At 43.7% G+C, this 27,713-nt stretch overlaps 1 protein-coding gene across 1 annotated transcript; it reads left to right on the top strand.

The window, feature by feature from the left end:
* Nucleotides 1–1,771: 1,771 nt before the first annotated feature.
* On the top strand, nucleotides 1,772–27,035 carry KPNB1 (karyopherin subunit beta 1). Its single transcript, XM_045889034.3, has 22 exons — nucleotides 1,772–2,134; nucleotides 2,237–2,295; nucleotides 4,470–4,652; nucleotides 8,032–8,232; nucleotides 9,156–9,308; nucleotides 11,421–11,480; nucleotides 12,078–12,167; nucleotides 12,524–12,634; nucleotides 13,424–13,525; nucleotides 16,106–16,330; nucleotides 17,302–17,493; nucleotides 18,249–18,379; nucleotides 19,911–20,058; nucleotides 20,383–20,454; nucleotides 21,746–21,890; nucleotides 23,000–23,082; nucleotides 23,676–23,783; nucleotides 24,170–24,313; nucleotides 24,425–24,530; nucleotides 25,204–25,318; nucleotides 25,898–26,059; nucleotides 26,772–27,035. Coding segments are annotated over exons 1-22 (2,631 nt in total). The 5' UTR covers nucleotides 1,772–2,094; the 3' UTR covers nucleotides 26,773–27,035.
* The last annotated feature ends 678 nt before the right edge of the window (nucleotides 27,036–27,713 follow it).

Here is a 27,713-nt window from a genome sequence, read left to right as displayed (position 1 = left end):
ACACACACAGGACAGTGCACCTCCCTTAGGTAACAGATGAGGCAAAAGGCTGGGGTTAGGAGGGCTGCTAAGCCATAGGAAACCAAGCAGTCATAGGATGGGGTGAGAATGGTCCCCACACTTTAAGCTGCAGAACTGCAAAGACTTCTCTAGCAGAGAAAGACCTCTTCCTCTTTTTTTTTTTTTTTTTTTTTTTAAAGATTTTTTATTTATTTATTTGACAGAGAGAGACACAGCGAGAGAGGGAACACAAGTAGGGGGAGTGGGAGAGGGAGAAGCAGGCCTCCCGCCGAGCAGGGAGCCCGATGTGGGACTCGATCCCGGGACTCCGGGATCATGACCTGAGCCGAAGGCAGTTGCTCAACCAACTGAGCCACCCAGGCGCCCGACCTCTTCCTCTTTTAAGGATTGAGGGTAGCTAGCCAACCTTTCCTAATTCTTGGGTAGAACCTCTGAGCAAGGACAGAGTCCCTCCTAGGTTTTCCCAGTATGGCTAGAGTAGGGTAATCTGCAAAGCTCAGGCTATATGGTAAAGAACTCTATAAACTAGCTACATCCAATTAACTCTAAGTCAATATGGTGAAAATGTAGTGATTTAGGAAATTCTTCGCCAGGAGCCCATGTATCAGTCTCAGAGGAAATCAATGTATGCACATTTTCTTTATGTGCATTTTGCTACAGAAAGGCTTTCATTAATTTCTTGCAGGATTTGAGCTTAAAAAGGCTGAGAGAGCTACAATCCTTTATGCCTGCAAACCCATTCCTCCTGGCTCACGAGTGTGCCTATATAGGGGTACCTTCGCAGGCTGAAAACATTTCTATTCCTTCAAATAGCTGGTAGCGATGGATGGGGGCATCCAAATGCCCACCCCTCCTTAGTTAGGCCTCAAAACTGCATTAACATTCACCTCCTTGAAGGGGGAAACTGCGTGTAAGGCCAAGGGCAGTCAGGGGAGCTTAAGGCCAGTCCCGGGCAGGCCACTAACCGGCTGTGTAATCTTGGACAAGCTGCATACCCCCTTTGGGCTTCAGTTTCCACACCTGCAAATTGGAAGTTGAACCGCATGGTCTTCAAGGTCCTTCCCAGCTGAGAGCCTGGTACCAAGTAGGCCTGGCCATGAAAGCAGCTTCCTGTGGGCGCGGTGCAAGGCTTTAACGGTCCCCCCTCCCCCGCTAGGGCCCGCGAAACCCTCCTCAACACGCCCCTTAGAGTGACGGCGCTCTCCCAACCGCAGCCCGAACACGGCTCCGCCCCTTCCCGGGGGCGTCCCATCGTGCCCCGCGCCAGGCTCCAGAAGCCGCGGGCGCCTCCCGCCTTTCCGCGGCCCCGACCCCGAACTCCTCTCCCCAGTTCTTCTGGGCGCCCTATCCTATCAACGTCTACTGTCCCAGCCAATCACACGGGCCCGGAGTCTCGCCTTTGGCCCACCCTCCTCCCAGCGCTCAGCCGGTCTGTGCTCAAGGCCTTTACCAGGCCAACCCAATCAGCGGCCGGCTCCCGCCTGCCCCACCCCAATCTCCCTCCCTCCGACCAATCCGCGCGCCTCATTCCGCTGCCCGCCCAGCCAACCCGGGCCTTGAAACTAGCGAGCGAATGGGCGCAGGGCGGCCCTTCAACGCTGACCGCCTGGCCAATTGGGGATTCCGCGTGGCCACGGCGGCAGCCAATCGACATGGAGCGCGGTGCCGCCGCGGAGAGGTCCGGCCCGAATATCCCTCCGCCTTCCTCCCTCCCTCTCTCTCCCTCCCTGCGAGCCGCCGTTCACTTACCGCCTCCCTTCCTTCTTTCTCCCTCCGCCACCCGAGCACCAGCCGCGCTCTGAGCTACCCCCGGGGTCCCTCCCCCGCCGCCAGAGGAGCAGCTGCTGCCGCCGCCAGCAACAAATTAGGAGGGAGGGAGGAAGCTAGGAAAAGAGGAAGGAAAGGGAGCCGGGGCGACTACCAAGAGGGAGCCGGTGAATGGGCTTGTGGTGACCCCCGCCCCCCACCCCACCCTCCCTTCCCACCCGACCCCCAACCCCCATCCCCAGTTAGAGCCGCCTCCCAAGAAGCCGGACCGTCGTCTTAGGAGGAGTCCCCGCCACCACCTCCGCCATGGAGCTGATCACCATCCTCGAGAAGACCGTGTCTCCCGGTAGGACGCGGGGGCCGGGGGTCGGGGTGAGGTGACCGGGTGGGGGGAGGGGAAACCCTGGCCCTTCTGACCCTGTCCCCTTCCCACTTTCCTTCTCCCCAGATCGGCTGGAACTGGAAGCGGCGCAGAAGTTCTTGGAGCGTGCGGCCGTGGAAAACCTGGTGCGTGCCACCCCGCCGTCCCCCATCCCGCCGTCCACCCATCCCTGCGTGCGGGCCTTCCCGCCCTCCCGGAGGCCCAGGCCTCGGGAACCCACCCCGCCCCATCCCGTCCCCCTCCTCCCCCACCCCGGTCCAACCTAACCCCGCCATCGGGAAGCCGGTGGGTGTGTCCCGCCCCGGGCCCCGGCAGCTGGCCAATGGCGCGGCGCGCCGGGGTGACTGCCGCCCAATCGCCGCGCGGCCTGAGGGCGGCGGTGCAGCGGGAGGGAGAAAGAGGGAGGGAAGGGAAGTTAGGTTGCGCGGCGCTGCGTGTTCAGCAAGGGTGGGGGTGGGGGAGCCGGGCCTAGGGGCCATGTGGAAGCTCTGAGCCCAGCTGCCCGCCCTGCTCTGACCGGGGCCGGCTTCTCCTTCCTGTCCCGTGGCCCCTGTTACTCTCTCCACCTACTTCCCAGAGTCTACCCTTTCCTATGCCCCTTGGTACTGTGCTCATGGCCAGGCCTGGCACCCGAATACCTCCTAACCCACTCCCGGCAATATTTCTCCCTTTACTGCCTGGGTATTCATCTATGGGTTATTTATTTTTTGGTGGGGGTTGGTTGGGGTTTTTTGGCTTTGTTTTGTTTTTACTTCGATGGGTAGAGACTGAATTTGTACTCATACAACAGGCTGAGGCTTCATCCTTGATCGGGCCTGTTCCCAGATGAAATCACAGAGGAAAGTTCCTCGTTTTCATATTTTCATATTTAAGGTGTACAGAAAAAATGAGGAGAAGTCCACTAGACTGGATTCTGTATAAAAATGTGGGATGGATTGGTTGAAACAGCCTGTGTGCCAGTAACGTTTCTCTTTGATGTCCCTCTTATTGCGGGGGATGGGGAACAGATGGAAGGGTGGATGATACTTGACATCTTTTAAAGGTAATAGGTAATAAGCCTAAATAACATTGTAACCCAACATGTTCCTTTGTAATCCAGGCGAAATACAAGCAAAAAAGTGACAAGGCTTATTTTATACAAACTGCCTTAAGTGGCTTTTATTGTGCTCTTATGTGCTAGCTTTTACTACTTTTAATTCTTAACTTTCCATAGAAAGGATTTCTTTTCTGCTAGTATAGACCAATAATACTTCCATGTGGGGTATCTTCCTGTTTCTGCCTCTGCTCATTTACAAGAAGCCTTTTATCCTATTCTTAACATTTTATTTTTCTGACATTCCTAACATTCCTTAGTGGTACATAATTAATAAAACTTTTAAGATTTATCTTCTGCTGTGATTGCAGGACTTGTTTTCTGCTTTTGATTTTTCCTGTTAACTTCCATTTGGACAGCGCCTTCTGCAGGGAAGAGGAGTGTATCTTAAAATTTTTAAACAGGGAGTAGTTTTGGGGACCTGTGCATTATGAAAGGTTGAGTAAGGTTTTCAGAAATGCACTATGTTCAGTGGACAGCTCAAGTCCAAAATGTGTAGGAGCCTTTAGTGTGTTAACCGTTGACTGTTAAATGTAAAATCTTTTTTCTTGGCAAATTTGCCTTGGCATTTTTATCTTTTCACTTTTTCCGTGTTTCTAAATATAATCAAATTTATAACTAAGTCTTTTTTCATTGTTCTTCTCTCATTGAACACGTAAAGTTAAAACAGAGGACTAGCCTCCTAAATCTGTTTCAGGTTTGTAAGTATTTACCTCTGTAATGCAAGATTACCTGCCTGCATGAGATTAAAAGCCGCCCTGAATATTATTCTTTTTGGACTAAGATATTTTAAATTTAGGGAAACAATTTTACGTTCTACCCTGTCTTCACATATTCATTTAACAAATATTTATTGTCAGGCATTGTTAAATAGAAGAATCCTCTGACTACTAGATTGTCAAACTTCCTTTATTTCTGGGAGATCTAATGCGAAGATTTGAGCACTAAGAATGATGTTGATAGGAAAATCTGTACCTCCTTGTTAAATAAATGCTGAGGATGCATGAGAAGAGGGTAACTTATTTGTGTACCATGTAACATTTTTATAGGAGTTTTGAAGTAGGTATTGTAGCATATTCCGAGATGTTATGATACGTTCTAAAAAACTTAGGTTTCCCCCAATGTTTTGGTGCTCCGTAAGCTATCCTCAGTTGGTAAAATTCCCAAGAGATACTTTTCATTCACAAATGCCTCTTCTCTTAATAGCCCACGTTCCTTGTGGAACTGTCCAGAGTGCTGGCAAATCCAGGAAACAGTCAGGTTGCCAGAGTCGCAGCTGGTCTACAAATCAAGAACTCTTTGACATCTAAAGATCCAGATATCAAGGCACAATATCAGCAGAGGTGGCTTGCAATTGATGCTAATGCTCGACGGGAAGTCAAGAATTATGTAAGTAACTTTATCTCCTTTTGGTCATGTTAGCCTCTGGGAATAAGAAACCTCATCGTCCACCCACCCACCCCATCCTCTCCTCCTGGACCCCCTACAAGAGACATCTTGGTCAGTGTTTTTGTCATTTACATGGGATAGAGCTGACAGTGTAATAGGTTTCTGAGACTTAAGCTTCACTTGAAGATAAAAATTGTATTTGATTTAAATTTTCTTTCTCATCTTAGCTTTTCTGTACTGTGCTGTCATTTCCCATTAATGAATGCTTCAGAAACCTAAGGTAAACTGTAGCAGTTTAGGGAACTTTAACTGGATGCCAGAATTTGTAGAATCTGTGGTGAATTGGCATAGTATACAAATTGTTGGTTCCCAAACTTGAACTCTGAGAATCACTTAGGGAATTCGCTAACAATAATATATTCCCAGGTTCCCTCCAGAGATTCTGTTTTGTTGGAGTGAGGCTCAGGAATATTTTTTAGATATTCCTGTCTTTCTAAGTGATTTTTTTCATAGTCATCCAGTCCCTGCTCTTGTTGAACTTGTGTTGTAGATAATTTTCACTCTTTGGTGGTTTAGGCTTGGCACTATGTGGAGTTCAAAGGGGAACTAAATAATCTCTTGGGGCTTTTAAGCCCAAAGAGTTTGTGAAATAAGAATATGAAGTTAATGGTGCTTTTATCTATTTAGCAAATTATGAAAAACTTTGTTTAGAAACATCTGGCTCTTAATCAGGGCGTTTAAAGAGTGGACTGATGAGTTTTGCGGAAAATTAAATGTCCCTTGCTCTGCATCATGGAGGTCTTACGACTTTGTTGTTGAGTTAAAATCCGTAATTCTAGCCGCAGCAAAAGATACTCAGAATATATGGACAGGTGTCTCCCCACCCCCCCAGTTAATGAGCTTCTTTAGTGGTTTGTTTTATGTGGATGAGGCACAGAAAATGGTAAGTCAAGCAATTAGTCCTTGGTATTTGAGGGAAAATTGGTGGGGGGGTTCCTAAATGCGTACTTGCACATGTCATCATACTTGCTGTTTCCTGGTTTGAGGTCTCAGCGTTAGGTAAATTTGTGCGCCTTAAGGGCAACAACATCTCTTTCAAGTTATATACCCCTTCTCTTTCTAGTCTTTCATGAAAGTACTCCTGACTGTGGGAACTAGGTTATGAAAGCCAACTTATTTTGAATCTTCTTTGGAATATGTAGAGCTATTTCTGTCCACATTGGGTCTGCTTATGTAATAACATTTTAATCTTTCTTTCAGTAATTTCGTACAATTGAAGTTTATTCCATCAATCACTGGAAATCTTGGTGCTTGTAGTGCCCATTCAGTTTCTCATCTTGCTCGAATCATGCGATAGTAAATGAGATGAGAAATGATTGGAACTGTGATTGACTCTTTTTGGCATATCAGTCTTAACACTTTGTAAAATTTGGATAAGACTTTGTATATGTGTTGTTGAACTCTTCTGCATGAAAGAATGTTAATCATGGCCTTTTCCCCCTTTTCATAGCACCTCTGGTAATGAATACTTTCTCAGTGTTGATGGGTATTTCTTTTTTGAAATGTGGGTCTTGGACACAGTAGAGGGTCACTCCTTTATTCCTCTTCTTTCTGATAATTGACTATTATCATTAGGGTTACCCCCTAGGTTAAAAAAACAAAACAAAAACAATCTTCCTGTACTTAAGAGTTGTACCTTTGTGGTCTCTAAATCACCTCAAATAGTATTTAACTAGGGGTCTTCCAGAAGCCATTTAAAGGAAGAAAGATAAAGGTACAGTGGGAGTCGGTGCTCTCCACATCTGTACCAGGAGATGGTGTAGTATAGTGTAAAGGCACCCTGAACTGGAACTCTTCATCAGACTTGGGTTAATACCTGTTCAGCTCCTGCTGTTTTATTTTTTTATTATTTTTTTTTTATTTGACAGAGACAGCAAGAGAGGGAACACAAGCAGGGGGAGAGGGAGAGGGAGAAGCAGGCTTCCCGCCGAGCAGGAAGCCTGATGCAGGGCTTGATCCCAGGACCCTGGGACTATGACCTGAACCGAAGGCAGACGCTTAACGGCTGAGCCACCCAGGTGCCCCAAGCTCCTGCTGTTTTAGGCCGGTCATCTTATCCCTGCCTCTCGGCTCCGTGTCTTTGACATACAGTTTTTCTTAAAGTCCATTCTAGCTGTGGGTAGCCCTAGAGAGCAAAACCTTCATTTAGAATCAGAACAGTTTGTTACTGGGCAGAGCTTTGGCAGTGGGGGCGGGCAGGGATGATGATCTACAGTATGGGGGAAAGATGGGGAGTTCATTATTATTAGCCACAAAGCAGGATACTAAGTGACCTGACCCAGTCAGCAGAGCTGGCCTGAATATCTGGCAGCTACGCTTTGTCCTGTGTTCATGCCAGGAACAGTTAACTATTTGCCTTTTGAGTGGACTGGTGATTCTTAGTGAGTTCATTGACTGAATTAGCTGATCATGGTAATAATTAACCTTAGGTCAATTGTGACTTCATCCTTTATCTGTACCTGTGCCTTTACCTTTTACATAAATCCTTGTACGATTATCATTTCAAACAAGACCTGTTTAACGATAAGCAAATCTCATTTTAATTGGCATATCTAACTAGTTCTTGGTATCTGTTGATGGTGGAGAGAAGAGTTCTCTGATTCTTGGGTAAACAGAACAAATCCTTCCAGATTGGAAGTTAAGTAAAGATTCATTCTTAGGTGTTGGTAACGTCATTAACTTTGTATCTGCATCTAGTGATGTTCCCTGACCAGGGCCTTTTATGAAAGTCACCCCAGGGGTTAAATTGTCATTGACCATAGGGAAGGAGGCTTGTTCCACATTTCATGAGTTGGAAGATCTCTTCCTTGGATTAGGCTAGACCACGATCTACTGTGAATCAGACCCATTTGAATGCCCAGAGTTAGCCTCATTCTAAAGTTCCACACTTTCTGTCCATAAAACAAGGCTGTGAGCATCCTTCCATTGTACCTTTAACAAGGAGCCTAGAAGGTGAATTTTGTCCTCTCCTTTGCCTTCTAACATTGTCATCCTTCTGACTCTCACTTTCTTACCTTGCATTGAACATTGACGTGAGATGTCTGGCTTTGGAGGAGTCCTTTTGGAAGTAGGGAGTAATTGGTTTCGTTTTCTAGGCTCTGGAACAATGTTGATTGTGCTGGTGTTGGTAGTGAGGCTGGTTGTTTTGTTTTTGTTTTGACAGCTGACTATTCTGTATATGCCTTTTTCTACTTTTGTGTGTTGCAGAAAATTCAGAGTGATGTAAGAGGTGTGGTGGTAGGCAAAATGTGTTCAAATAGTATTAGAAATTGATATCTTTCGTCTTGTTTTGTGTGTGTGTGTGTGTGTGTGCGCACAGGTTTTGCAGACTTTGGGCACAGAAACTTACCGGCCTAGTTCTGCCTCACAGTGTGTGGCTGGTATTGCTTGTGCAGAGATCCCAGTGAACCAGTGGCCAGAACTCATTCCTCAGCTGGTGGCCAATGTCACAAACCCCAACAGCACAGAGCACATGAAAGAGTCGACATTGGAAGCTATCGGTTACATTTGCCAAGATATAGTAAGTACTGCCCTCTGTATCTAACTTAACATAGCTCTGATTCCCTCTAGTTGTGACATGCGTAGTATTAGGATTGTTCTTACCTGATGGAGAAAACTAAGCTACTACAGAGTGTTTTGCAAGTAGGACTGCTTTATTTAATCTAGACTTCCATATTTGGATAGCTAACTTATCCTCACATTGCTAATCATGCCCTAAAGTAAAGAGAGTTGAGGATCCAAAGCTCAGAGTAGAAATCTGTAGGCTTGGAGAGGTATAGATTCTAGACTTTTAAAAGAGGATATGCTCTGTTGTGGAGCATCCCTGATCTGGATCCCTTTCTCACGATCCTCAGTGTACCTCAGGATGCTGTGTTACTTTCATTTACTCGTGCACAGAAACCCTTTGCCAACCCTTGCAGCAGTTGGCTTAGCCACCAGACACAGTAGTGTGTGAAATGCAGCCCTCCTGGGGCTGTGGCTGCTGCTGAGGTTACCACCCTTGGTTTCTGTTTCCATATACAGACTTTTGATGAAGCAAGGAAGTCCACACTTGACCTGGACTTAGACTACCTAGATGTTGTGCCGAGGCATTGATCCTTGGCCCTCAGAAGCTTTACTTCAGTTGATACAGGTGGCCTGGAAAAAACACCAGACTGCCATTTCCCTTTGCACAGAAGGGGGAAGAAAAAGCCAGCATTACCTCATGCCCAGAGTCGTCATGCTAAGAAATCAGATGAAGTTGATGAATTTAACTTGTTTCGGTTCAATTTTGGACTAGTAGGTCCCGGGATATTTTGCAGGTGGTTTGTCCCTAAATGGAAATGTGTGGAAAAAGATCAGAGAAAGTCATGATACTCACTCGAGTGGATTTCACAGTTAAAAGGACTGCTGATTAGTCATGAGCTCATTATTTTACTCACTGCACTTCTCTGCTTGTTTCAGGACCCAGAGCAGCTACAGGATAAATCCAATGAGATTCTGACTGCCATAATCCAGGGGATGAGGAAAGAAGAGCCCAGTAATAATGTGAAGCTGGCGGCTACAAATGCACTCCTGAACTCACTGGAGTTCACCAAAGCAAACTTTGACAAAGAGGTGAGTCTCTTTTGACAAAAAGGTGTAGTAGGTTCAGAAGGTAAGAAGTAAGAGTTAAATGAAAAGTTTTTTTTAAGTTTGTGGTCTAGAAAGTACCATCTTGTTTAGGTGCACTCATTTCCATTCTAGTTAAGATTTGTGTTGTGTGAGAAATGGCCATGGAGTAGGTGTGTTTGCTTTTGGGAGGCTTTTGGGGAAAATGTGATCTGAAGTGTTTCTAAGCTTAGGTTTCTCCTTTTATAGAGCAAAGTGTGGGTATGCTCTGGGATTTTAAAAAACATGGAAGTTGGGGCACCCGACTGGGTGGCTCAGTCATTTGAGCCTCTGACTCTTGGTTTCCGCTCAGGTCATGATCTCAGGGTCCTGAGATCGAGCCCCACGGCTGGCTCCGTGCTTAGCAGTGAGTGTACTGGAGATTCTCTCCCTCTGTCCCTCTCCCCACTCGTGCACCCACACGTTCTCTCTCTCAAATAAAATCTTAAAAAACACAAAGTTGTAGAGCTTACTTTAAAAAAACTAAACTGGCGGCTGGCTGGCTCAGTCGGTGGCGCATCTGATTCTTGATCCTCGGGGTCTTGAAGTTGAGCCCCTTGTTGGGCATAGAGTTTAAATTTAAAAAAATTATGTAAGTTGGGCTAGTTCATAACTCCTTGGAAGGTGCTTTTGAAAATGAATGTGTAAACAAAGTTTATCTTGCCTGGAAATATTTCCCCCTATTATTTAAGTTGTGTAAAAATACACAATAACGTAAAATTTACCATTTTAAGCTTTTTTAAGTGTACAGTTCAATAGTGTTAAGTTACAGTCATGTTGTTTTGCAGCCAGTCACCAGAACTTTTTCATTTTGCAAAACTGAAACTCTGTGCATTGAACAACTCCCCATTTTCCCCTTCCCAGTGGCAACTGCTTTTTTTACTTTCTGTTTCTATGCTTTTGATTATACCAGATACCTTATTTAAGTGGAATCAATCATACAGTATTTGATTTGTCTTTTATGACTCGCTTATTTCATTTAGCATAATGTCTTGGGTTCATACATGTTGTAGCCTGTGTAGCCTTTTTCAGGCTGTATAATATTTTGTTGTATGTATAGACCACATTTTATTTATCCATTTTTCTGTCTGTGGACTTTGGGGTTGCTTCCTTTCATCTTCTAACTATTGTGAATAATGCTGCTATGAACATAGGTGTACAAGTAGGTCTTTGAGGCCCGCTTTCAGTTCTTTTAGATCTATACTCAGAAGCGGAATCACTGGATTATATGATCTGCAAGTATTTTTGTGTATTTGTTTGTTGACACTTGAGCTGTGCTTTTTGCCATTTCTTGGTCTCACTGTGGACAAAGTAGGGAGGTCTAAGAAGTCAAAGCAAATTGCAATTCTAATTGCTTAGAAAACAGACTTTTTCCTTTTAGATTTCAGAAGACTTAGGATAGTAGCAAATAACTACATTGCTCTGTTCTCCTGTATCTTCCCGCATTTGATGGGGGATTTGCCACCTCCCAGAAAACAAATTTTTCTTTTCTTTTTTTCTTTTTTTTTTTTTTTAAAGATTTTATTTATTTGAGAGAGAGAATGAGATAGAGAGAGAGAGCATGAGAGGGGGGAGGGTCAGAGAGAGAGGCAGACTCCCTGATGAACAGGGAGCCCGACGTGGGACTCGATCCCGGGACTCCAGGATCATGACCTGAGCCGAAAGCAGTCGCTTAACCAACTGAGCCACCCAGGCGCCCAACAAATTTGTCTTTGAAGTAAATTTAAATATAAAGAAATGGGTTTTCCTAATGTAGGTTTTTTGTTTGTTTACCATTTTTATTTAAATCCCTGTGACCTACATTTTCCTATTTACTTCCTCTTTGGAGTCTTGTTAGTGGTCATTTTGGGGATTAAAAGATGAGGGAGCTCTTTAGAGGGCAGGTCATACAGCAGACACTGGGGGCAAGCTCTTGATAGCCTTCATGGTGCCATTACTGTGTCGGGGGAAAGCTGCTTGATTGCTTCAGGGTTATGGGGTCCCTGAGGGGAGTGCAAGGTTTTCCCTGAAGAGATAGTCTAACAATCTCCATATATATGGTTGGTAGTCTTATTCTCTTGATCTCTGTTCTTCCTACAGTCCGAAAGGCACTTTATTATGCAGGTGGTCTGTGAAGCCACACAGTGTCCGGATACAAGGGTGAGTGTGAGCTCCGATGAGAAATCTGTCTTCCATCTTTCCTGGGAAATGCCATCTCCAGCATAGTGGTTTGAAATGTTGGGAATCGGGTAACTTCAGAAATAAGGTTTGGCTACTACCGTTCTTAATAAAAGAGGAAAAAACAGTATTTGGAAAGTTAACATAATGGAAGTTGCCATCCTCTTAAAAGGTTTAAGGAAGAAATGGTTTTTGATCACCCTTGCTACTTAATTGCTCTAAGTTATACAAGTGACTGCTTTTCATTGTAGCCATTGAAACTGCTTTGATATTGCTGTAACCTAAACTGTGACCCTTGAAACAGGTGGGAGTAACATCCAGTCTGAGTGGCATTCCTGAGTTTAGGCCTCTGTAGGTTCCACAGGCACCTTTAAAGGAAAAAAAAAAAAAAAAAGGAGAGGAAAAATAAATAAGGATGGTGAAAAAAATTAAGGGAAGAGATTGATTTGGGGGAAATATTGACATTACCCAAATGTACCTCAGTTGACCCCTTTAGATTACTGACTCATTTATGTGACTTAACCTTTGTCAGACTACATTGTTAAACTAAATAGCAAACTAATCTTTTCTTTGTAAAAGGTACGAGTGGCTGCCTTACAGAATCTGGTAAAGATAATGTCCTTGTATTATCAGTACATGGAGACGTATATGGGTCCCGCTCTTTTTGCTGTAAGTATTTCTGTTTTACGTATGGGAGCATAGCTAGTTGCAAAACTTACCATTCTTGCTGTTTTGTCACTTCTGTAATTTTTTTACTTAATATTATGAAATCAAGGAAATTCCTTGAGTCTGAGTATTATGTTTAAGCCATCGATAATGTGCCAAGAAGACTTGTACTGTCTTTGTACTGGGAAAGAATATATTTTAAAAGTTCTTTTCCTATTTCTACCTTTCATTTCAGACCCAGCTTTCATAAATCTACATTTTTTGACACTTGAATATTTGTGGTTAGAAGTGGGGGGGGGTCTAACTTGAACCAGCACTTACTTACGGTCTGGGATGTCTTTTTTTTTCCCCCTCTTAAGATCACAATTGAAGCAATGAAAAGTGACATTGATGAGGTGGCCCTACAAGGGATAGAATTCTGGTCCAATGTGTGTGATGAGGAAATGGACTTGGCCATTGAGGCCTCCGAGGTGAGCCTGGGAGAGTCTGTGCGGTGAGAGAGTTGTTTCTCTGACAAAGCTCCTTTGTGGGCATTAGTCTCCTCTGGGAAAGCTTTATTCTGACTGGGCTTAGAGGGCATCTCCATTTGTAGAGATTTTGCTTTCTCTACTAGCCAGAGCCCCTCAGGAGGGAGACAGACCCGTAATGAGGCATTTCATGCTTTACCGATCACCCAGACGTGATTTATTATAAATGTTGATATTAGTACCATGAACACAAGGGGGCAGCAGGCAGTCACAGTTTAACAAGGTGACGTCCAATGCTGAATTACTTCCTTTTGGAAGTCCTAATGAAAGCATGGGATGCATAACTGACAGCTTCCTAACTCTGGTGAAGAAATTTGATAGAGACAAAGGGGCTAGTTCTGCACTTGAAATCTCTGAACTCAAGCTTTGTTTCCAGCCTTAAACTGTCTTGCGTACTTTAAGAAACACGATTTTATTTTTGGCATCATTACGTAAACTTAGTACACCTCTTGATCCAAAGGTTAGTTAGATGGCAGCTTGTTAATACGAATTGAGCTTATGAAAAAGAAAGGTAGTTCTTAAGGTTGCCTTGGTCTTTTAAGGTAGATTATATGTATGGCCTAAAAGAATCCCATTGAAGTAGACCAAAGAAATGAGCACCTCCAAAAGATCACAGTGATGGTACATTTGCTCTGTGTATTTCTGTTCAAACCCCTGGGCAGCTCTCATTGTATGCCTCTAGTATCAGCCTGTTTGCTGCTGTCCAGAATTTGCTTTTATGTTTCTCCTCAGGCAGCAGAACAAGGACGACCCCCTGAGCACACCAGCAAGTTTTATGCCAAGGGAGCACTACAGTACCTGGTTCCAATCCTCACACAGACGCTAACTAAACAGGTGAGTTACCTTGCAAATCGAGCAGGTTAAGCTGTGAGACATTGTTGAGGATTAGTTTACTGTGCAACAGTTTCCATGAAGGAACTTGGCAACTCTTTAGTTGGTTGCTGTTCGGTTATAGGTGATCGGAACAGCCGAACTGGATCTCTAAGATCCTCTAGGCTCTGAGTTGTTTGTGAAGGAGAGTTGAACATTTCAGCCTCGATCGTGCACAGGCTACACATACAGATTCCTGAGTGCTTTCCTTTGTCCGTAGTAATGCAAGAGACACACGCTATTAAAGTTGCAGTAAAGAAAGGTTGGCAAAAGGGATGTGCTAATCTTGGGCCACTCGAATATCTGCTAATATTTGAATTATTTTCATGAGTTCACAGTATGTATATACATTTAAAATGCTGATGAAGGGCGCCTGGGTGGCGCTCAGTTGGTTGGGCATCTGCCTTCAGTTCAGGTCATGGTTCCAGGGTCATGGGATCAAGCCCCACATAGGGCTCCCTGCTTGGCGGGGAACCTGCTTCTCCCACTCCCCCCTCCCCACTTGTGCTCTCTTTCTCTCTCTCTCTGTCAAATAAATAAAAAATCTTAAAAATAATGAAGTAAAATGCTGATAAGGTTGGGTAAGAATTATTCTGGGGTCACCTGGGTGGCTCAGTCCATTGAGTGTCCCTACTCTTGATTTTGGCTCAGGTCATGATCTCAGGGTGGTGAGATCCTTAAGCCCCACGTCGGGCTCCATGTTTGGTTTGGAGCCTGCTTGAGATTCTCCCTTTCCCTCTCCCTCTGCACCCCCCCCCCCCCCACACACTCTGTTTTTCTCTCTCTCTTTAAAAAAAAAAAATTTAGGGGCACCTGGGTGGTTCAGTCGTTAAGCGTCTGCCTTCAGCTCAGGTCATGATCCCAGGGTCCTGGGATTGAGTCCCACATCCAGCTCCTTGCTTAGCGGGGAGCCTGCTTCTCCCTCTCCCTCTGCTGCTCTCCCTGCCTGTGCTCTCCTGCTCTCTCTGTGTCAAATAACTCAATAAAATCTTTAAAAGAAAAAAAACACAAAATTAATTTGATCATTCATGATCATTAATACCAATAAGATTCAGGACTAAGTAGAAGTAGCAAGACTTCATGAAGATGTGGGTTTAATGGGTAAATATAGAAATTCTTTTTTTTTTTTTTTTTTAAATTTTCGAGGCGCCTGGGTGGCTCAGTCGGTCAAGCATCTGCCTTCAGCTCAGGTCATGATCCCAGGGTCCTGGGGTTGAGCCCCGCATCGGGCCTCCTGCTAAGAGGCCTGCTTCTCCCTCTCCCACTCCCCCTGCTTGTATTCCTGCTCTCAATCTCTCTCTCTCTGTCAAATAAATAAAATCTTAAAAAAAAAAAAATTTCTTTATTCATGAGAGACAGAGAGAGAGAGGGAGGCAGAGGGAGAAGCAGGCTTCCCGCAGAGCAGGGAGTCTGATGCGGGGCTCAATCCCAGGATCCTGGGATCATGACCTGAGCTGAAGGCAGATGCTTAACCTACTGAGCCACCCAGGTGCCCTAGAAATTCTTTTATAAGTATACGTTGGTTGTCATTGTTCCCTTTTGAGTTTAGGCATCACGGTTTTCCTTGGTATGGTGTTTGGAAAGATTCTTTCTGTCCCTCCTCTCCTCTGATGCATGTGAAGTATTCCCAGAGGGCCGGCAGTGCTCTAAGGAAACATTGCTGTGACTTTGAGCATTGCAGAATTTTCCTGTACACAGGAATGTCATTTGTGTTTAGGAAAGTACATGACTCTTTCAATATACCAGTCTCAGAAGATAAGTAGAGATGTATTTGGTTTGAAATGGACTGGGTGTTCTCTCAAATTTTCATCTCTTTGTTCAGTTTTACAGTTACTTTTTTGTGTCTTTTGACCTTAGTGTCTTCGCTTTTATATTTTTGTTGTGCTTCTCACATTTGGGAACAAATCATTCTTTAGGTATGTAATGTTCTGAAGCTGTGTAAGGTAGCTTACCTTAAATTACTGTGTGGTATGAATAGTCACAATAAGGAAGATAAATCTTGAATTCTACTTTCAGGGGAGATCTGAATGGAATCTTAATTTTGTTTGTTTAACATCTCATCAAACTATAATTAGTACCACACCAGAAGCCACTTCATGCCTTCTTCCTAGTCATTCATTGTCTCCCTTTACTGCCAGAGATGAATTTTGATTGGTTTTGGACTTCATATAACCAGAATCATACAGCATATACTCTTGTTTTGCTTTTTGCTCTGTGTCTGTTCGAGTTTCATCCTTGTTGAGTGTAGTGGAGGGTGGCCCATCTCATTGTATGGGCCACCCTCCACTAAGTAGGACTTCCCTCTATCTGCATCTTATTTAACAAAGGCTATGTGTGATGAATCTTTGTGGAAAAAAATTAAAAAGGTTTTATATTTTATTTACATCTCCCAAACTTAAGTTCCAGTGACATTTGGGAGTAGTCAGAAGACCTTTTGAGTTAGTAATTCTGGGTGGGTTTTTTTTGTTTTTTTGGTTTTTTGGTTTTTTTGAGTTAAAGTGATTCTTGAACAAAAACTTAATTAGTGCTACACTCTGTGGTCAGGACGAGAATGACGACGACGATGACTGGAACCCCTGCAAAGCAGCAGGCGTGTGCCTCATGCTCCTGGCCACCTGCTGTGAAGATGACATCGTCCCACACGTCCTGCCCTTCATTAAAGAACACATCAAGAACCCTGACTGGCGGTACCGGGATGCGGCAGTAATGGCTTTTGGCTGTATCTTGGAAGGACCAGAGCCCAATCAGCTCAAACCACTAGTTATCCAGGTGAAGCTGAGGGAGTTTTGGGGTGAAAAGTGGGATATTTATTGTTTGAACTTTTTCCTTGAAAGTGTGCCCGTATTTTAAAAACAAAACTGTACATAGTCATCCAAAAAGGTTATTCTGGATTGTTGTTTGCTGTCAGTGAAGGAAGGATAAAACGTATTTCTTGACCTTTTTTTTTAAACAAAAGTCATGACTTGGAAAAATGCAGAAAAGGCTAAAAAGAAGTCCCCTTGAATCCCACTGCCCAGGGATAAACATTCTTAACTCTTAGTATTTATTTGTGTGGCATTCTTCTGTGTGCATGTATGTAGGTGGAACAGGATGGAGTTCTTACTGGGCAGTAGTCTTAGAACTTGTTTTTTCACTTCCTGCTGTATCACAAACCTTCCTATGATTTTTTAGTGATGTGATGATTCTGTCTTTAGGACAAAATAGTATCTATTGTAATGAAAAGTCTTGTGGAAATACTGTGTTTATTTTACTATTATAAGTGATACAAGGCTCCATTGTAATTGAGTTTAGCGCACATGGAACTCAGCCTTTCAGAATGTAGCCAGATGCCGTCACAGCTGCATCTAGATGCATCACCTGAGTGATTCAGTAAAAGACTAGTGGAAGCATTCATACTAGACTTTTAATAACACTCTATGCTGGGATTTGTTGAAGAGAGGACTATTTCACTTTTCACTTTAATTTTATTATACTGATGGATAGGTGACAGATGTGTCTTTTATAAAATGACAAACTGTCTTGACGCTGTGGGTTAAAACCCAACCATCAGGGGGCACCTGGCTGGCTCAGTTGGGAGGGTGTGCGACTCTTGTTCTAGGGATCATGAGTTCAAGCCCCACGTTGGGTGTAGAGATTATTTAAATAAAACTTGAAAAAAAATCCCAGCCATCAGTATTTTCTCTTCATCAACATGAATTTTAATCTTTGTTTTGCTCTGCTAATAACTGCTGTATTTGCAGGCTATGCCCACCCTAATAGAACTAATGAAAGACCCCAGTGTAGTTGTTCGAGATACAACTGCATGGACTGTGGGCCGAATTTGTGAACTGCTCCCTGAAGCTGCCATCAATGATGTCTACTTGACTCCCCTGCTGCAGTGTCTGATCGAGGGCCTCAGTGCTGAGCCCAGAGTGGCTTCCAATGTGTGCTGGGTAAGGCTTTCTTCCTACTGAGATCCGGAGCGGCGCTGAGCCATTCGCAAGGAGGTAGGAGGTGTGGGAGAGAAATGGGTCTCCCTCATTGGAAGGCCTTTTTTGAATAGCATCTCCTTCCTAATTTCTTCAATTAAAATGTGGGGGATGCCAATTGCATGAGCCAGTGGGAGCTGTTGACTCATGGTAACTGGTTCCCAAACCATTTAGAATAGTCATGCTAACCCAGTGGGAAAACTATCTGGACCTGGTTTTCTCTCTCAGTTGCTTGGGGACAAGAAATTTTGATTAAGGTAGAGAGTTCCTGCTACAAAAAGTACCATTGCTGAGAAGAGGGCAAAAGAGAAGGAAGGTAGGCGGCCCAAGTGCTGAGTCAGTACAGGCTGCTGAAGGTAGTTCATTAGGGCCCTTTGGGGGTATGGGGGAGGAAGTTCAGATAGGAAGGAGTGGGGCTAAAAGCCTTTTTGTAAGTGGAAAAAGAAGTAGTGGGAGGTGTTTGTGGTAGATAAAAAGTACTCTGCTGCTGAGAGAGTTTGGGGTGGGACAAACAATATAAATAAATATTTTGATTTTAAGGATGTCTGTAAAGAGATTGTCTGAGATGACCTTGACAAAAAAAGTTGAGGATTCACTAGCATTGATTTATTCTTAGATCAATTGGAAAGGAACACTGCCCATGGTATGTTAAGGAAAAATGAGGTTATCCTGGGGTAGGGTTCTTTTCAGGACTAATATTAACTCTGTCTGGACTTAAGGCTTTCTCCAGTCTGGCTGAAGCTGCTTATGAAGCTGCAGATGTGGCTGATGATCAGGAAGAACCAGCTACCTATTGCTTATCTTCTTCTTTTGAACTCATAGTTCAGAAGCTCCTGGAGACCACAGACAGGTGACTGATACTACACAGAAATGGGTGGTGTCTTTGCATCCAACTCCTTTTGCCCTGGATGAGGGGCATCTAGCCTAATCATAGGAACATAGTAACAGGAAACATTAAAAGAATCGTATAGTAGATGATTTAAGTAAGAGAAAGGGGCACTTGGCAGCTCAGTTGTTAGAGCATGCAACTCTTGATCTTGGGGTTCTGAGTTGAAGCCCCACATTGGGCTTAGAGATTACTTCTAAATAAAAACAGAGAGAAGAAAATACATGCTATGTCTACCTTAGAATGTTCAGGTTACAAGTCAAGTTAGAAGATAGTCTCATATAAAGAGGGATTGATCTGGGGCACCTGGGTGGCTCAGTTGGTTGAGTGGTTGAGGGTCCAACTCTTGATTTCGGCTCAGGTCATGATCTTGGTTGTGGGATTGAGCCCTGCATGGGACTATGCGTTGAGTGTGGAGCCTGCTTCGATTTCTCTCTCCCCTCCACTCCCCTCTCTCTTTTAAAATTTTATTCGTTTATTTGAGAGATAGAGAGAAAGAGGAGGGGGGAGGAGAGGGAGAAGCAGGCTCCCTGCTGAGCAAGGAGCCCAGTGCAGGGCTCGATCCCAGGACCCCAGGATCACGACCTGAGTGGAAGGCAGATGCTCAACCGACTCAGCCACCCAGGCACCCCCCGCTCCCTCTCTCTTAAAAAAAAAAAAAGAATTGATCTGGAGAGGTACCTTCATTTTGCAATATCTACAGTTAACAGGAATATTTGATTATCCTGTAAGGGAAATAAATAGTAGCTCTCATCATGAATTTAGTTGCCATGCCTGGTCATTAATCACTATTTCTGATAATAGATGAAGAACTTGGCATAAAATACAATTGTTTAATAGATGAGTTTTTGAAAATTTTTTAAGGTTTTTTTTTAAAGTCATCTCTACACCCAGTGTGAGGCTCGAACTCAACCCCGAGATCAGGAGTCACATGCTCTACTGACTGAGTCAGCCAGGCGCCCCTGAAATGTAGTTTCAGCCGGTTATAAGTTGGGACAACCTTTAATTATTTTGGTTTTATGTGAGCTATACCGAAAGCCGTGCTCAAAAGAAACCATGAGGAAGGAGGCTAGGCATAAACTCTTCCATGCTTAACTAGTTCCATCTCTGCTTCTCTGACCAAGAGTAGGTATAATAACCATCTCTCACGGACAAGTGAAGAAAATTGAGCTATCTTCCTCTTAGCTCTGTAGGTGACCTTGTCAGTTGTACACATGGGTCCTTCAGCATTTTAAACTAGTTTTTTCCCTATAATTTTAGCCCATTTCTGTAAGAGCCATTCTAAAGTGTAACCAGGTCTGGAGACCCATATAACGAACATAGCCATTGGCTCAGCAGTTGAAACTTTGGTTCCTGGTTGTATTGTGTTGCCAAACTCAAACCATGTTCACAACCATATCGATTTCTGGATTCCTTATTTTCCGTGGTCTACGTGGTAACAACTCTCTTCTTTCTCGGGTAAGACTTTCAGATTGCTGTTGTGTGTTCCTTACAGACCTGATGGACACCAGAACAACCTGAGGAGTTCTGCATATGAATCTCTGATGGAAATTGTGAAAAATAGTGCCAAGGATTGTTACCCCGCGGTTCAGAAAACTACTCTGGTTATCATGGAACGACTGCAGCAGGTGCTCCAGATGGAGGTGAGGCCGGGCTGGCGCGGCCGGACGGCGCCATGTTCTCTCTAGGTGGTGGTCACGTTTACGTGGAAGTGTGTTTTTCTCAGAAAGGTAGAATGCTTACACAAAAACTGTTGCCATTTAAAATTTGCATTGCTCATTTCAGTTTACTTATACATGTATCAAAATATATATTGAGGTAAGTTTTTTGTTTATTTCTTGCATTAGCATCAGTAAAGATTATTTAATGGTCCTGGCAAACCCAGCAAAAAACAGAAGCATTGAGGGAGTGTAGAGCTCTTTTAGAAGGTGTTTATTCAGAATATGATGGTGTTCTTTTCCTTGCAGTCACATATCCAGAGCACATCCGATAGGATCCAGTTCAATGACCTTCAGTCTTTGCTCTGCGCAACTCTTCAGGTACAATGGCGCTTTATTACTTACCAGTTCTGATGCTGATCAGAAACTCTTCTCGAAAGGCTTTCGTCTGTGGTTGATTGGGAGAGTGATTTTCGATTTTCCTTTCTTCTCTCTCCGTAAAAAGAATTTGTCTTTTGCACAGAATAGGGAAGGAAACTATTTGGTTGGTGGTAGTCCTCCCAGCTGTACAGCGATTTTGTGCTGGCAGCTTCTAGTCTTTGGTTTTTATTGGGTTGTCCAAATGTAGCCCAGTCAGATTTGGTTCCCAGCTGTGGTTCACTCGGCTAAAAATACAGCCTTGAGTTTCTACCATCATCTTGTGAAACAACGGTTCCTATTGGAAGCTTTATTATAATTCAAATCATTTATTGTACCACTTGTTCAGAGTAGACTTTTTTGAGGGGAGACTGGGAAGATTAAAATCACTCCTCATTCATGACTGGACTCCTGAAGTGACTGAGGTGCTATTCCTTATTTTACCAAAAATCAAGAAAACCCTAGAACTTGTCTAAGGCTTAGGTGGGTACTAGGTTTTAGTATTGAGTGATGCTAACTAGGTCATGTTCCCTGTGAACTCCGTTCTCATTCTTAGCCAAACTTAAAAAAGCCTGTCTGCTCTTTTTAAAATCTTGACTGTTAAGGTCTTTCCTTAGTCATCAGACAAATACAGGAATGATCTGGTAACATTAGTTGAAACAAATTAAAGCGTAAGAGGGAGGTTTGAGGAATATTGAATTAGGAGAGTTCAGGTTGGCTTTATTTTATCAGAACCATTTCTTGGGGCGCCTGGGTGGCTCATTCGTTAGGTGTCTGCCTTTGGCTCAGGTCATGATCCCAGGGTTCTGGGATTGATCCCCGCATCAGGCTTCCTGCTCGGTGGGAGGCCTGCTTCTCCCTCTCCCACTCCCCTGCTTATGTTCCCTCTCTGGCTGTCTCTTTCTCTGTCAAATAAATAAAATCTTAAAAAAAAAATATTTAAAAATTAAAAAAAAAAAAACAACTATTTCTTGACCATCATCAGTAAATAAGATATCATTGGAAGGATTGCTTCTGACTTTGTGTACCGTGGAAGATCATCTCGTGTTTGTGCTGAGTTGGGAAATAGAAGGGATATTAAAATGTATGTTTTGTTGCAGATGATTTACACTGTCAAAGCTTTTGAGCCCAAAAAGTGTATTTGGACTTTCCAAAAAAAGCCACGGGGTTCAGTTGATTTTTTAAAAAGGTATATATAGTGTTCTGATCGGTGGGTTTGGAATCAACAGATCCTGAACTCTTTTTCATTTCACAGAACGTTCTCCGAAAAGTGCAACATCAAGATGCTTTGCAGATCTCTGATGTGGTCATGGCCTCCCTGTTAAGGATGTTCCAAAGCACAGCTGGGTCTGGGGGAGTGCAAGAGGATGCCCTAATGGCAGTTAGCACACTGGTGGAAGGTCAGTGAGCCAAAATTGGGCAGGGAATGTCTTTAGGATGCAAGAGTTTCAATAGCCACGGGGAATTTTTGACCACAGAAAGCATAGTCCTGTCTTCTCATTTATTGGGGCATGACTTGAGTGCAAAGTTGGATTGAGTGTAAGTGTAAATTTGTGCATAAGTGCCTTGCCACTCTCCTTGAAATGAATGGGGAGCCAGCAGCAGCTGAGATCAGCAGGTTCCTTTTTTCCCCTGAAAGTCTACTCTCTTGATGTTTGGCTCCTTCTGAGGAGCGAGGAAACAAAGGTTTCCATTTTCTTTCCTGGCACTTGGTACCTCCTAGTTTGGGTTGTAATGCTTTGGACTCTAGGTTGACACATTGTGGTGCTCAGAATAGGATGGAGGGAAACATTGAGAGTTCTAGGAATTAATTGGTTTTCTGGTTGTTATATGTCAGACTATACAAAATTGCTTTGAGGAAGCCATGTCTGCTTAAGGCTCTTTGAAGGGCCATTAAAAGTGCATTAAAGAGCACTTAAGAAACCTGGAGTGCTTCTTCGGGGTTGGCCGCCTGTATGGTGTATACGCTGACCAAGTCTGCTACTTAAGGACCATTCCTGAGGACCAGACCTATTTCTAGCGTCAGGAGGTTCACTTTGGCCCCTGGAGTGGCTAATTCAGAAAGAAGCCCAGTCTGCTTTCCCTGGCTAGCTTGTAAAATAAGTCCTTGACGGACTTGCCCAGGGATGGACCCTGTTTTAAAGCTGGCCACCAGAGAAGACATGTTATAATCAGATGAAGAGGTGGCCAAGAGGCAGTATCATTAGCTCATCCAATCAAAATTAACCCTTGAAAAAAACCCATTGGTTTGTTGGTTTGTTTTAGCCAAAGTGAAATCCCACTCTGTGGAGATTTGGCATTATCTTCAGGGCATAAGAGTTAGGCCCTTCCAGCACTTAAGGAGTTGGCTTGTCTGAGACAACCTTATTGTTTTTGTGATAGAATCAGTAATTAACTCACACTCCACCCAACCTGTTGATTGGAGTGAAGACATTTTGGCAGAGCTGGCGTGGTTATTTTCGCTCACTTCTGTGATATCCTGTGGTGCTAACAGTTTGTTTCTCTACAGTGTTGGGTGGTGAATTCCTAAAGTACATGGAGGCCTTTAAACCCTTCCTGGGCATTGGATTGAAAAATTATGCTGAATACCAGGTAATCTTTGCTTTTCAAAAGAATACATTTGTATTCTCATTTATCCCTGATAACTACCTCATGGTACAAAGTCCAGGTAGTCTCTGTATTGTCTGCAGGTGTGGAACTAGAAGTAGTCGGTGAAAAAACCAGGATAGGAGATGCCCCAGCATAGCACCCTGAGAGCAGGGCTTTTTCCTTCTCTCTCTCTCTTTTTTTTTAACCACCATGCTCTTGCCACCATTATTCCTGGTGATTATTGTCATTTCCGTCCTTTGTTAATGATATCTTGGAGAGCATTAGCTCTTTTCTTGCCGTACGGATTGTTGTTAACGAACTAATCTCAGGGCTCCTGGGTGGCTCAGTCAGTTAAGCGTCTGAGTCTTGATCTCAGGGTTGTAAGTTCAAGCCCTGCATTGGGTTCCACACTGTGCATGCAGCTTACTTTAAAAAAACAAAACAAAACCAAAACCAAACTAATCTGAGAGAGGGAGGATGTTTTCTTCTTCAACTCTAGGCTCAAGTGATAAAGGACCAGCGGCTAAATAAAAATAACACCTTACCCTGTAGGTGGCCTCTTCTGTTTGGAAGATCATTTTCTTGATTCATTGCAGGTTTGTTTGGCAGCTGTGGGCTTAGTGGGAGATTTATGCCGTGCTCTGCAGTCCAACATCTTACCGTTCTGTGATGAGGTGATGCAGCTCCTGCTGGAGAACCTGGGGGTGAGTGTCTGCACACACGGTCTAATTTACGAGTATTTGAAGAAATTTGAAAAGATGCTTAAAATTAAGTGAGAGGGAGCTATCAGTTGCCAGAATGTTGGCTGTAGGCTCATGAAGAAGGGAATTGTTCATTTTCACAAGATGATTCTATAAAGTAAGGTTGTAAAGTTAATTAAAGGAACGCGTGCTCAGTACATGAAACGGGGGGCAGGGAGGCCAGTAAAGTGCATGTGTCCAGAGAGACTTAATTTTTGTGTATGCCCTTAAGGTCTGTACAAAGCGTATTAGTAACTGTTTATTATAAATAATGTTTCTTTAACGTTTGGACAGAATATTTTGGCTTTTATTAATTTGCTCTTCTCTCTTTTTTTTTTTCCCCTGGTCAGAATGAAAATGTCCACAGGTCTGTGAAGCCACAGATTCTGTCAGTGTTTGGTGATATTGCTCTTGCTATCGGTGGAGAGTTTAAAAAATATCTCGAGGTTGTCTTGAATACTCTTCAGCAGGCCTCCCAAGCCCAGGTGGACAAGGTAAGCTTCAAGCCGTCTTTTCAGTCCAGCCCTGATTGGATGAGTGGGACTTCTGACAGTCATACAGCTAAAGGCTCTTGGTATGATGGAGATTCTGTTTGTCTCTTACAGTCAGACTATGACATGGTGGATTATCTGAATGAGCTAAGAGAAGGCTGCTTGGAGGCCTATACCGGAATTGTCCAGGGATTGAAGGGAGACCAGGAGAATGTGCACCGTTGAGTATAAAACCCAATGGACTTAGTCCAGAGTTCATGTAGCCAAATGGGCTGTGTCTTCGGTTCTGTAGCTTGTGAACTAGCACCTATTGCTTAAAGGAAGCGGAGAAGGAACAGTACCCTCATGAAGAGAGAGTAGCTTTGGAAGAAGATACAGGCTTTCCTATTTCGCTCCCCCCCGCCCCCCGCTTGTCTCCCCTTTCTTGAGCATCGGAAGGGATGGGATCCAGCAAGGCTGTTGGTGCTGGTCATGATCTGCACCAACCCTGAGTGGCAGTTGTTGAGCACACACACACCACACGTAACACACCTCCAGTGCAGTTGAAGTAAAGGATTGGGAAACCATTTTCTCTTTCACCTGATGTTTCTCTTACTGATTGGGGAAATATTTGTCTTTTACCTCTTTTGCTATCATGGGCTTAGAGGGAGGGTTCCGTTCCTTCTTTATGATTTCTGCTTGTAATAAGAGGAATGAATATCTGCCTCTTCTGTTGGTGTAAAGAATGACCTCTTAATTTGAGGAAGAATAGTTCAGTATAACTATAAGCAACTAATTCTCCAGCCTGAAACACCTGCCTCATGGGGGGGGTGGGTAGTGTATTTGGAAATTTTGAAATGGGTGGTCCTGCCAAAGGTGGGACAGCTTCATCAGACCTTCTCTTTCTATTATAGCGGATGTCATGCTGGTACAACCCAGAGTAGAATTTATTCTGTCTTTCATTGACCACATTGCTGGAGATGAGGATCATACAGACGGAGTAGTAGCTTGTGCTGCTGGACTGATAGGGTAGGTTAAATCCTATTTCCAACAGCTGAATAGAATTTCTCTTGGAAAGTGAGAAGCCCTGTGGTAAAGAACTTTGAGGGTAGCCTGGATGGTAATTACCCCCTTCTTTGATACAGATATTTCTTTAATAGAACCCAAGGTGTCCTGTTTAGAGTTCTCACAGATGATCATTCATTGCAGACCTTAGCTCTAGTCTCATTCCAGACCCTCCAAATTTCTAATTTCTCTTCGCTGAACTCTGTGGAGTTCTCAGAGGTATAGACGCAGCATCAGATCTGTGTCCCTCCTATATTGAGGTTGGTCAACAGATTGCCTATGTTTAGGCTCTACGGAAAGTTTGAGGCATCATTAGAAGAAAGAACCATGAATTAGTTGTGGAACTCAGAGTAAGTCATCCTGACTCTTTAGACCTCAGTTTTTGCATCTGTTTAGGGAAGGTGCTGAACTTATCCCTAAAATTTCTTCCAGCTTTAAAAAGTAGGTGAATTCTAAGAGACCCAAACTATCTTAGCACTGGCTGAAAACAGGATAGCGGGATGAGGCTGGGAGCTCATTCTCAGGTGTGTTTATTTTGCACAGGGACTTGTGTACAGCATTTGGGAAGGATGTACTGAAATTAGTAGAAGCTAGGCCAATGATCCATGAACTGTTAACGGAAGGACGGAGATCGAAGACTAACAAAGCAAAAACCCTTGCTACATGGGCAACAAAAGAACTGAGGAAACTGAAGAACCAAGCTTGGTAAGAGCTTGTCTCCACTGCCCTTTCTTTCTTTCTCAGGGAGGAGGCACAGTTTCTTCAGACTGTTCTAACAAGGGCTGCCTTTCTCTTGGTACTTTGTTTTGTACCCTTTCCCATATAAGCCTGAGGAACAAAGGCTTGTACTAGTGGAAGGGTCGGGCACCCTCAATCTTTCCTTGAGCGAAATGTTTGATTACTCATGGTGATGAAGAACAGAACTTATGTAACTAGAATTTAGTGAAGTCCCCAAATGATTTTTGGGTCCTAATAAAGTTACCGGTAATGGCATTTTGCCAGAATTCTCTTTTCTACTTTCTATTCCCTTCCTCCTGCTCTTTACTTTTTTTTTTTTTTACTGCAGTGCTTTTAGACATTGTGTGGCTCTGCAGAAGATAGCCACAGTCAAGGGTTGTCTGACCCCTGCTTTCAAATGTAGTTTTAATTTATTTTCCTCTCACATGCTCATCATCTTACTCCAAAGAGCTCAGTAAAACTGGCTATTTTGAGATTTATCTTAGTGTCCCTGCCACCCTCTAATGTAGGTACAAATGAGAAAAGGCAGTTGGCGCATAGGAAAACAAGAAAAATAATCCTCGAAAAGTTAACAGATTCATTTCGGGTTTATGAGCACTTAATTGTGGGAATCAGAGGCATTGGCTCTCCTGGCTATCTGTGATCTCAAAACTGACCTGTTTTCCATCTGTGTTTTTAGATCTGTTACCATTGGGATGATAACCTGAGACCCCCACTGGAAATCTCCAATCTTTTGAAAAACCCGGAAGTGAGGAGTGTGCACGGATGCTGAATGTTTGGGAATGAGAGGATGAGTGAGTGAGGCTTGAAAACACACCACACTGAACATCCTGCCGCAGCCACTGGCCACCGACAGCAGCGCTGTTAGTGAGCTAAGTAAGCACTGGCTTCGTAGAAAACCGTAACGTCGGCCATCTCGGAAAAGAGCAAAACGATGGATTTACTTGCTTAGAAAAACAAAAAAGAAAGTTATCTCTTCCCAGGAGAGGCTAGAACTAGCTTTTCTGTCTTTCGGCCGGTGCCAAGTGGAGTGACTGGTTTGGGAGAGGAGGAGGGACTGGGTTCAGCTGTGGTGCTTTGTTGTAAAAGGCAGCCTGGCCTTTGCTACTGATAAGGAAGATGGAGCCTGGGTCTCAAGCCCCCCTTTGGTGTACCTTTGCCGCACGGTACTGTTTGCGTGCCGGCTAAAAGGAGGGTGAGGGATTCTTTACAGTCTGAGAATGAGTGTGTGTGAGTGAGGCGGTATCCACATTCTCAACTTCAAGTCATTGCAGTTTCTTTTTCCCAGAAAAAAAGGGGTTAGATGTTGCATTTCATAAAACTAACCGAAGTTCTGTCTACTGATGCAGCACAAGAGATGTGTAAAAAAAAAAAAAAAAAGGAAAGACGCTCTTTAGGTTTTGTTTTTTGTTTTGTTTTTAATTATCTTCTAGGGAAAACACTGACGAATGGTCAGAGCTCCCGTATCCTGATCTTTTCATCAAGGCGCCTTTCCTAAATAATATGGTTCAACTGTGAATGTAGAAGTGGGGGGGAGGGGGGAGAAAAAGAAAACTCTGGAGTTAGAGGATCTAGAACAAATTCAGATACAGTTGTTACAAATAAAGGACGCAAACTTCAA

This window comes from Mirounga angustirostris, unplaced genomic scaffold (assembly GCF_029215605.1).
Source record: "Mirounga angustirostris isolate CCGP_5_RB_7025 unplaced genomic scaffold, mMirAng1.0.hap1 SCAF_17, whole genome shotgun sequence".
NCBI classification, from domain to species: Eukaryota; Metazoa; Chordata; class Mammalia; order Carnivora; family Phocidae; genus Mirounga; species Mirounga angustirostris.
This window is presented reverse-complemented; position numbering and strand designations above follow the sequence as displayed.

Bases quoted from the DNA above. Each gene is read 5' to 3' on its own strand.
- KPNB1 (XM_045889034.3), top strand. From the start codon at position 2,095: ATGGAGCTGATCACCATCCTCGAGAAGACCGTGTCTCCCG. The intron at 2,135-2,236 runs GTAGGACGCGGG...CCTTCTCCCCAG, and splicing joins CGAGAAGACCGTGTCTCCCG to ATCGGCTGGAACTGGAAGCG. The intron at 24,531-25,203 runs GTTGAGTATAAA...TTTCTATTATAG, and splicing joins AGACCAGGAGAATGTGCACC to CGGATGTCATGCTGGTACAA.